Here is an 11,263-nt window from a genome sequence, read left to right as displayed (position 1 = left end):
ATTCGGAGAAGAATCATATTCATCTTTGAATACGTCGAAGCGCAATTATTTAAGAATAATTACAAAATTGATCTAAAAAGGAAAACATGTTATTTAAACGATCGATTTTCAGATATTTTATTTAAACAATACCTAAGATGTCGACGTGGTGATTATTTTTGTATGGCGATGTTTGGCTCGACTTGGTGGTTAAGACGTTTGTACGAATAAAATGTGTTTGAAACGATCGAATTACGAGTGTTTTGAGATTTATACACATGGATTTGAAAATGCTTTATTAGAAGGTTCATATCGTGTACATAGATTTGTTCAATAAATAATATCGAAAATGCTGAGTAGCGAAGAATCGTTATTAAATAATTTCTATCGTAATAAGTAACGTTCATATAATATATTACGTAATAAATGTAAATTTCAATAACAACGACATAAACTATGTCACATTAAAAAATAATGTTTGGTGAATAATTTATCTTTGACGATTTCAAATAACAAATGAACAGTTCTTGTGACGATTTTTCAAAATAAAGCATTTTTAGACCTACGAATGTATCGTGTATTCCTTACTTTATTTATATAAATAAATTTTATTCGTTGCACGAAGAGGAAATTCTATAAATTAACAGCAATGTCCTGGAGCTTGTTAACGTTGTTTCAAATAAACTGGTATTTTATCTAGGTTGACAAGTTATTGCGAGATGGAACGCTGAAATGGTTTGTCGTTTCGCTTTCAAATCGAATTTACCCAGCTCTGTATCCCTTTTTTTCATATCCATTTGCGACTATGAATTTAAATAAGGCTATCGTTCATACCGAAATATACAGAAACATCGATCCACTGCAATTGTATACATTCGCTGTACTTTAAAAATCCCTATGAATGTTACCGTTTTACGTAAGATCTCGATTATCATCAGAATAAAAGATACTAGATACTTGTAGTTAAGTATTATTTTTACAGAATTAAGAATATTCTAGACGAACCTTGTTTAAACTTTTGTCCAGGTGTTTATCCAATAAATGTTCTTCAAAAAGAAAAAAGAAAAAAAAGAGAAAAGTGATGATGCCTTAAAAATCCTTGACAAACCTTATCGAGGATAAACAAAGGACTTTGAACGTTGAAAAACGCGAATGCTTCCAGAATCATTCGAGATAGACTTCGTGTCGGCTTTGATATCGCGGCTATGCTCGCAATTAGTCTTCCTGCGTATTTCAAAGTTAGTAGCGATCGAATTTCAGTCGCCTATGAAAAGCAAAAAAAAAAGATAGTTAATCTTATAAAATTCAATTAAAGGATAAGAATATTACATCGAAGATCTCTGGTAATAGAAAATACGAGAAGTTGCTTTTAGACAGCAAGTAATATGAAAATTAGAAAATTAACAAACACGAAAGTAATACGTTTTCCTTTTGCAATGTCCGATTGTTACAAGACACCGTAATATTATATTAAGATTCGAAGTTTAAAAATCGAAAAATTGACCGTTCCTAATGACACAAAGTATAGAAATGTGTTCGCGAATGGGTTTCTACATCGTCGTTGTAAAAAGATCGTCGAAACTTAAATTATCACGATAAACAGGCCGAGTCTGCAGCAGCTTGCCATAAATCTCTACGCACGCCCCCTTTCAACTCCGATTATTCGCTTCAGTTTCCGATCGTTTAACTCGACGATCGTTCGTCCCTATTCGCCTAAACTCTAACCGAACCGTTTTAATAAAAATCGTTTCTCTCTCGACTCGCACGAAGCTTCAAATATTGAAATTGAAAAGTAAAATCTTCGGTTAATTAAAAGAACTTTTAACGCTACTCGTGATAAATCAGTGTCGTTAAAGGAATAACAAATTTCAGAAATCTATAAGATTTTAATTTATAGGAAACCGTTGCTCGATATCATGAAATGTGGAGTTTCTTACGAAGCTTGGATATTTCTCCAATCTTTGTTAATTATAAAAGTAGTTGTCGGTGTCGAGAAACATTGGCTTCCAAATTTAGAATGGGAAACGGCTGAAAATTGGATTGGGAAACGGATACCTGAATTAGACAGTTACGTGACATTTCCCTTGGATATGAGACACGCAGTGGGAATTGGAAAATCGATCGATTTAAGGCTGTCTGGAATCGATTTACCTAGATCTGGATCTTTGGTCTTGCCCAGAAATGGAAAATTACAGGTAGGAATTAAGAAACACGTGTGAATCAATAATTACGTAAATAACTGACTAAAGACGTATGATATTTCAATTAATCGATGATTGGCTTCGTGATATGAATATTACTAATTGTTAGATACGTACTATAAATTCAGTTCATAGGTCACCGGATTATATATTACAAATAGTAACAAATTAACGCGACGGTACATTCACAGGTGAAATTGACATTTGTTAAGCTTCATTTTCCAATCTTTTGATGTTATTATTTTGATAATAATTAATAATTACTATTCTAGTAATTGATATTTTGACAACATAATATTATTCTAGATGCGAGTATAGATAATTGTTTTTATATTTGACAGGTGGTAGATTTATAATAATGGTAAATTAAAGTACCAAGTTTAAAATGAAATTGATCTTACTAATTGTAAGTAGAATTTTTCCATTCCTCGTTAATTCCCCCACTAAACACTAAACACTAAACACTAAACACTAAACACTAAACACTAAACACTAAACACTAAACACTAAACACTAAACACTAAACACTAAACACTAAACACTAAACACTAAACACTAAACACTAAACACTAAACACTAAACACTAAACACTAAACAATAAACACTAAACACTAAACACTAAACACTAAACACTAAACACTAAACACTAAACACTAAACACTAAACACTAAACACTAAACACTAAACACTAAACACTAAACACTAAACACTAAACACTAAACACTAAACACTAAACACTAAACACTAAACACTAAACAAACACTAAACACTAAACACTAAACACTAAACACTAAACACTAAACACTAAACACTAAACACTAAACACTAAACACTAAACACTAAACACTAAACACTAAACACTAAACACTAAACACTAACAATCTTGTTGTTGTTGTTGTTGTTCTTATTATTTATAGTATTTCACGTATGTTTATGTCCAACATAATATGAACAAAAGAAAGTAAGTAATTTCATTTACTGTTATCCCTGTTTCATAACAATCAATCTAACGTGCGTTTACTCGTTAAGTTTTTTCTTTTATACTCGGAGGTACTTGAACGTTAAAACTTCTAAAGTTCCACAGCTGTGTATTAATATATTAATATATCCTCTTTGTCCTATCGATCGTAAATCTAATTCTTCTGCTTTTGAAAGCAAGATTTAACGAGCAATATCGCAGAATGGTGGAAATAAAATGAGTACGATGCTTCGCCAGTTGCTTCGGTAAACTCAAAATCAGTAAAAATGAAATGGAAACTGCGAGTGCGAGATTTAAATTACCAAGTTTACGAAATTGTTAACCTCTTTCTTCAAAATTTTAATTACGAAATTATTAACCACGAAGGAGGATGTTAAAGATAGCCATTTTTTAACTTCGTTGCGAACGAGAAAGTCTCTAATCTAAGTGCATCTCTCGAGGAAAATTAAAAAAGAACGATGGAAAAAACGGTGATGAAAAAGTGGCAGCGATCAAACTTACCCATACCTTAGCTTAATCTTCATCTTCTTCAGATACCGACCCGCCTACGAAATAATTCCTCGGAAATCCTGCTGGTGAATCAATTAAAGTTTGAAATCTAGCAAATCCGAAGTACTACAAGATCGCTGTTGGCTATTGCTTTCGCGTAGCAATTATCGTAGCAACAATCCGATGGTAATTCATCATCAGCAGAATTTCCGAAGAATTATTATGTCGACATGGATGAATAATTATTCTGTAGCTGGATCAGAATTTGAAGAAAATGAAGATTAAGCGCAACACAGGAGTAGGTTTGGCTGCCGCTTTTTCATCTTTACACTCGTTTTTCTTACATTTCCGATAAAATAACGTTTCTCGTTGCTTGACAGATGCTATTAATATTCTTGACAAATTTTTCGTTCGCAATCAGATCCGTAAATTGCCATTTTTTAAGATCGTCCTTTTATTTTCGTTACAAAATTTCTTTCTAGGTAACAATTATCATGCTTAATCAGTTTATTAGCCAATTAATCGATCAATTATAATAGTTGAGTGAAGCAGGAAAATCAGCAAAGAAAATCAGCCAGTGGTCAAGGTCGGGTCACCTATTCTGGGCCGACCCTCAAAATTGGGGCGGAAGTTCAATAGCAGCGCCGCATCTCGAGCAAGTACCATGTCGCCAAGATAACATCGTACTTCCCAGAAAGAATCAAACCTTCAGCGTACTTTTGCCGATGAAGAATATCGAAGTGAAATCGGTGAGAATGATGGACGAAAAGCAACCCTATAGAGCGTGGCAATGGGCAGACATGGTTCACAGTAGAGAGTTCGAGAAAGGAATATTCACAGTAAAGTGCGTCTCGCTGAACAAGCTTTCCATGAAAAATTTACCATGTTTCGGAGTAAAAAATTTGCAAATTACAGGATTTACAATTTTTCAAATGTTCGAATTTCCAAACTTTCCAATTTTCAAGCTACCAAATTTCGACGTTCTTAAATTGCGAAACCTTCCAACCTCCGAGTTTGTCAATTTTTTAACTTTCCAGTCTTTCAGCTTTCAAATCTGCGAATCTTGGAATTTTCAAATAACCCGAGCATCTAAATATTCGAGCTTCCAGACTTTGAAATCTTTGAACTTTTAAATTCATAAACCTTGCAAGTTCAAACTTCGTTCAAAACTTCAGAGACACTTCGTGTATTCACCCAAATGTTAACTTTCGAAACGCCGCATTGAATTAAACAGTCGCGACTTTTACAAACCTACGATATTCAAAGATGATGCGAGATAAAATTCTACAGGTACGTGGGCTATAGTTGCAAGGAGTGTCCCTGCCAAGACGATCCAAATGGCTACTATCTGGAAGAAATTTGTGCTATTGAAAGACCAAAGTGTGGATTCACGCCTTGCGAATATCCCATATGGGTAAATTCGACCAACAATTATTATCCTTTACGCAAATTCCCATAGACGTAATAAATTCTTGAAGTTCATTTTTGAAATAACGTTCGAGTGTAGGTGGAAGGTCACTGCTGTCGATACTGTGGCGGTCGACTGTCTTTAACAAACAAAGTACCTCTATCAATGGTTCAAGTATTAACAGACGAGGCTTTAGAAAGATACGCTGAAAAGCTCGCTTGGCACGTAAGACCTACCTGGAACGGAGCTATCGAGGTTTTGATAAAGAAGAAGCTCGACTATTCGGAAATCGATATCTTGGAAGCTACAGAAGACGCAAAGAGAGCGTTGCAAAGTAAATTCCATACGTTACGTTTCTCTGGTTTAATCTTTTCATTTTCTATTCTTCTCGTTACTTCGTTATCTCCAAATATGTACGTAACTAACGATTTTTTCTTTAATTTAACGCGTCATCGATATCTATTCTCGTAGGAATATTCGCAAGGGGAAATAAGTCAAGCTTGAAAAACGCGGTACTTCGCATCGAGGATGTGAATCGAACATACTGTTAATTCTTTTTATCGTTTAATTTAATTCCGTAGAAATAAGAATTAAAAATATACGGACCGTCCTGAAAATAATCGTACAATCGGCCGGCTAGCGATTCTACGTGGAGAAATAAATGGAAAAAGAAGAATAACGTTTTTATATTTAAGGCTACGTTTTCGAAAGGAACGAACAAGTTTAATTAAACACTCGCGAGCAAATAGCCGTGTGTTACGTGGAAGTTTCGAATTATGAAACTTTTCTTCCTGCTCGTGTTTGTATTATTAAACATGGACAATGTCACGATTTGCTTTCTGTCGTTATCGTTATCTTATCACTTATCGATTATCACTTTCCTTTATCCTGTATCGAATTTCAATTGTCTGCGACACCCTGTATATGCCCACGTATATTAGAAATAGAATTAAAAATATAAAAATTAATGTTATCGAATATCGAAGAATATTGGAATTAAAAGTATTATCTCAACATAAATTTGTGCAGCTGTGGCCATTTTTTTAGATTATTTTCTCTCGTTTTAATCGTCGTAACGTGTACTTTGAACGAAACAAGTCCCTTTTTAAACATTTCGCCATATTAAAAACTGACATCGGATGTTCTCTATTTGTGTAAAAATATGCAGAGGAATAGTTAGACGCGATGCAGGAAATAAATTATTTTCCGGCACTACTACGCCGCTTTTCCCCAGAAGCGACCTGGTGTCCGTGCGGATTTCCTCCACGTTAATAAAAAGAAAAAAAGGAAATAAATTATTTATTTCTTTCAAAATGGTTTCTACGGATTCCATGAATAATCGTACGGTTCTTCAACGAGACACGGCCTGATAATATCAGTTACTGTATTTTCCACTACATAGAAAACAATTAACCTGATCGACTATTCTGACTTCATCGACGACGCAACCATCACTCTTTCAAGACATTTCCCCTCGAAACACTTTCCATGTTTAACATTCTCATTATTTCTTATGTTCTTTTCACAAGAAAATATTATTTTACTTATTACTTTTAATACGCTTAAATACTTTACGTTTTATCTACTTGAAATTAAGTAAAACTACTAACTTAAATTGGCGACTGTCGCAAGAAAGTTATAATAGTATAAAATATTCTTCAATTAGCGAGTCGTTAAAAAGAAACTTTCCAACAGCATTAATTTCAGTTTTCATTCATTCTAGATTAACGAAAGTTATTCTTCTTCTAGACAAGGTAAACTTCATATTTTATCAAAGAAAGTGGGAAAATTCCGTGAAACTTTTTAACAGAATATTTTCTCAATCAACAAGCGATTAAAAAGTGACTTTCAAAGCTTCCATAGTTTCAACGTCTACCATCTTCATATCAAAGAATTCGATTTACAATAAATAAGACGAATTAACTTATTGCTCGGTTTTTATACAAACAGAGTCTAATATGAAATGGTAAATTATTATCGCGAAATATTAAATCATTCTTCGAAATTAAGCGGAAGAAGAATATTTCCCAATGAGCTAAAAATCCTGAAATTGATTACGACTTATCTTAAAAATGGAGTACTCTAATTGCAAGAAATCTCATTAACTCTGCTTCCTGACCTTTGCATCGTCTTCGATTCGATCGTATTTTTCTTCTCTCGCGGATTTTTTAAATTTGAGAAAAATATGGAACGACACTCGTTGTTTATACGTCAGAGTATTTCTTAAAACATAAAAAATTTGTTTGCTTCTTGCATCAAGAATTTCCATTACAACATTGAAACGTAAAAATGGAGAACCACGACAGATTTAAATCTTCCTTATTTTATCGTGCTTTTCTTTTTTTAATAGGTATGAAAATCGAAGTTTTCTCTGCAGAAGTAACTGGCGCTGCCGTGCAAGATAATCGTATGGCTATTACGTTGGTTCCGTTTTTGGGAATGCCAATGATCGTCCTTCTTCTTCTGTTCCTCTTCTTTTTATACTTTGGCTACTCTTACAGACAGTAAGTACTTAGTATAATTAATTAATGATCAACCTAGGGAGATAATATCCTTTCTTCTAACTCTTTTTCTCATTACGAGGCACTATAACGTCACGATATACAGTCTTTTATCCTTTTTGTACCTTCTGAGAATTCTAAAGTCTCCCGCAGGATTAACTTCGGATAAAAATGGTTTAAGAAATTTATGAGCTACAGCGAGACGATACAGAGAGCAACAGAAATATGATAATCCCTCCTGCTTCTAAATTTACCATAAAAGCGCTTTACATATTTTAACGTAAGAACGATTCATTTATTGTTCAAATTCAAATTTGTAAACTGTCAGTTTCGAAACTTCAAAGTCACGAGACTTCCAAATTTGCCACGTTCTAATTTGCAAATTTTACAACTTTGGGACTCACAGGTTTGCAAATATGCGTTAACGTTAAAATTTGCAAATTTACGAATTTTCGCCTTCAAAGTTCTCACGATTCAAACCTGTAAACCTTCGGATTCTCAAATCTTCAAACTTCGAACGTGTGAATTTTCGAATCTGTGGATTCACCGATCGTCGTACCTTCGGACCTCTGCTTTCATACACCTGTTAATGTCCCCGCAAACTGTGAAATAGCTGCTGAAACTACGAAAACACGACCCTTTGAATTTTCATATTTTCGCGTTTTCAAAAGATTCCACGTGCAAAGCTAACTTCGCGTTCTACGCTGCCAATTAAGCAAGCAAATGAATGAAAGAGAGAAGGTCGAAGGAAAAGGGGAAAAAGAAAGGAGAAGGCGGAATTAATAAATCGTCGAAAATAGCTGGCCGATGCATGTTTTCGCGAACGACAAACGGAAGCGAGCAGCTCAACGATTACGTGCGACTCGTTGGGAAAACGGCGATGAAGCTTTCTATAAGCTCGTCCCGTTTGACCCTTATATTCCAGCGACACGTGGGTGTCGATGACGAGGATCGTCGAGAGGCAGAGACAACACGGGAAAAGAGAGGAGCAAAGGGAGAAAAAGAAGAGAAACGCGATGGAAAAAGTAATTACACGGAATATGAAACACGAGGCGCAGTTTTCAACTGACTGCGTTTCTCCTTCGCTCGCAGCCCCGTTAAACCGGATGTTTCCGAAATTAACCTCCCTTCGGCATACTTTTAAACGAGACTGAACCAAATGTTTTTGAAACATTTATATGTCTCTTGAAACGTTTGATCGTGAGAACGTTTTGGCGAATCGATCGAAATAACATTGAAAAATCTGACGCGAACCGAATAAATTTGAAAATCGAGAGGTTTGGAAATTTGCAAATTCGAAAGTTTGAACATCGAAGAATTTGCAAGTATCGATAAAATTCAGCGAAAGATATTTCGTCTAACGTATTGGGAAACCAACCAATTTGATCTTTGCATTTATATTCGGCTATGCGAGAAGTCCGCTTACAAAGTTATTAGAAACGACGATTAGTTTACCCATCGTAAACAGAAGTTCATTTTATTACAAATATCTGTTATGAATTCCGTTCGAGTAGCAGAAATTCGAGTATCGATCTCGGTGATTTTGAATAACCAAATCACCAGGGAAACAGCACTGGTTGCTTCGAATTGCAGCAATGGTATCAGTGTTTACGTACGGTAAACCGAACTGCATATTGGAACGTGTGTAACTTCAAAAGTTCTCTTTGCTGTCGATCGAATCATTGGAAAGCAGTACGCTGGTAATACACGTGTACAAAGCGAATGTAGACACCTAATCAAACAGTTTGTGAAATAACATTTTCAATCACCGAAGGAAAAACGAATCGTAGAAGAGAAGCAGAAAATAATATTTCCAAGAGAAGATTAATAAGGGAGAAAAGGAAGGATATCTCTAGGAGATGCAAAGGTCAAAGAAAATAAGCGATAGAGTGTAAATGATGACTTGTGTAAATATAATTATAAGAAAGAAAGAATATAACGAATAATAAGATGCAGATTCGTGAAGCAATCGAAGAAAAAGGAGAAGCAGGAGAAGACGTGGAAAGCGAAAGGTCGAGAAAAGGAAGAAACGGAGAAGTCTAAGCTTTATCGCGTTATTAATTTCTCCAACTACGAATGCAAACTCGTATTCCGCGACTACAAGAACGCTACTGCTATTAAATATTTGTCCGCTCAATCAGGCAATTTATAAAATGAAGTTTCAAATTGTTAGAAGAAACGGGGAAGTGAAAAGAAAACATAAATTCGTAAAGTAACGAACGAAAGGAGAAAAGGAAGAATAAAAATGGAATATTCTTTCCTTATATGCTTAGAAACTAGAAAATAGGAACTAGAAATTTCTGTAATTTAATTAACTCTGTTTGGTCAATGAGTAGCGCTGTTTATAAGTAAAAATATCGTAAATTTGTAGCTTTAAAAGAGAACGTTTAAAGAGAATTTAATGACCCGAAGTGCTGAAAATATTATAATAATGTTTTATATTACCGGTACCTTTTCTCTCATTTGTAATGAAAAATTCTATGTTCTCTAAATAGATTTCAAAATATTCTAAGGCATAACATGTTCTTCCGACGAAAATAGTTTTCACTATTCTTTGAGATTAACAGGAAATATTTCCAAATTCAGTTATCTAAGATAGATGTTTGAAACTTCAAACTTTTTGTTTTAAATGCAAGTAAATTAATGAAAGTAGTTTTAAAATGTACTTTTTCGTGCATCTGACATAAGTCACCAGACGCATTTAAGTATCCAGAATTTTAATCAGACGTCTCGTTATTATTTGCAGTTTCCTGCTAGGCTTCTCGGAGATCTTCTCTTCGATAAGGGATGGAATTCGAGCGGACAAAACGCAGGGTAGCAAACCATTCGGTTTTGCTCGATTCGAAAATAGTGCAGAGAGTAACGTTCAAATTGCCAACGTCGCCAACGAACCAAATCTCGAAGATAACGAAGCGGAGGGAAACGATCCGTCTTCCGGTGGAAGATTCGAAAATCCTCTGTACAGATCGAGAAGAAAAGGGCGCAAGGAGGATGAGGAGGTCTTAAATATGGAAGCTCCCCTCAGTTTATCGACTCTTAAGCGTAAAGTGGATGATCAAATTGAAGAAGCGGATCTTGACACCGATCAATAAAACGATAAAAATTCTCTTGCTTTTCTCTTTTCGTAGAAATTACAGAATTTCACGGCGTAAGGTTATGTTATTTAAATTTAAATATAAAGCAGCTTTTATTACGTTGTAATATAAGAAACGATTCGCTGTATAATCATTCTTTTTCAATAAATGTTATAACCGTTGTGAACGTACGTTATTTCGTACATTTAATCGTTTACATCGTTTAATTTTTTTTTGAGAAATAAAAAATTGAGATATTTTTTAACGATAAAAAATTCGCTAGAGAATTCAACGACGTAAAAATTTGTTCGTTTCTAAAATTCGAAGGACGTCCAGGAAATGAAAAGAGATCGAAATAATGTTATCAGGAGGTGGAGGTCGATAATTCATTACCAGAATCTTAATTAAAACGCGAATGAACGGTCCATTCAATTGTGCAGGCCTATCAGATTGGGCTGTGAAATGTGATGCGCGAATGGTCTTATTTCGACGGCATAATTAAGTCGGCATATAAGGTAAAATACGTAATTTTTCCATTTAGAATTGCGAAGAGAATTAAACGAGCAAAAGTATTTCTTTAGTAGTTCGCTTTAATCGAATTTCGAAGTATCGGTTACTCGATATTTTGATAA

General features: G+C 34.5%; 1 protein-coding gene across 1 annotated transcript; it reads left to right on the top strand.

Moving 5' to 3' along the window:
- The first annotated feature begins 1,774 nt into the window (after window positions 1–1,774).
- On the top strand, window positions 1,775–10,727 carry LOC117210563 (protein amnionless-like). Its single transcript, XM_033453697.1, has 6 exons — window positions 1,775–2,174; window positions 4,188–4,492; window positions 4,939–5,062; window positions 5,156–5,390; window positions 7,407–7,560; window positions 10,304–10,727. The coding sequence occupies exons 1-6, from the start codon at window positions 1,896–1,898 to the stop codon at window positions 10,647–10,649; spliced, it is 1,443 nt and encodes a 480-aa protein (XP_033309588.1). The 5' UTR covers window positions 1,775–1,895; the 3' UTR covers window positions 10,650–10,727.
- The last annotated feature ends 536 nt before the right edge of the window (window positions 10,728–11,263 follow it).

The sequence above is a fragment of the Bombus bifarius genome, unplaced genomic scaffold (genome assembly GCF_011952205.1).
Source record: "Bombus bifarius isolate JDL3187 unplaced genomic scaffold, Bbif_JDL3187 scf7180000008206, whole genome shotgun sequence".
In the NCBI taxonomy this organism is placed as follows: domain Eukaryota; kingdom Metazoa; phylum Arthropoda; class Insecta; order Hymenoptera; family Apidae; genus Bombus; species Bombus bifarius.
The sequence above is the reverse complement of the archived record's forward strand: the minus strand, read 5'-3'. Positions and strand labels throughout refer to the sequence as shown.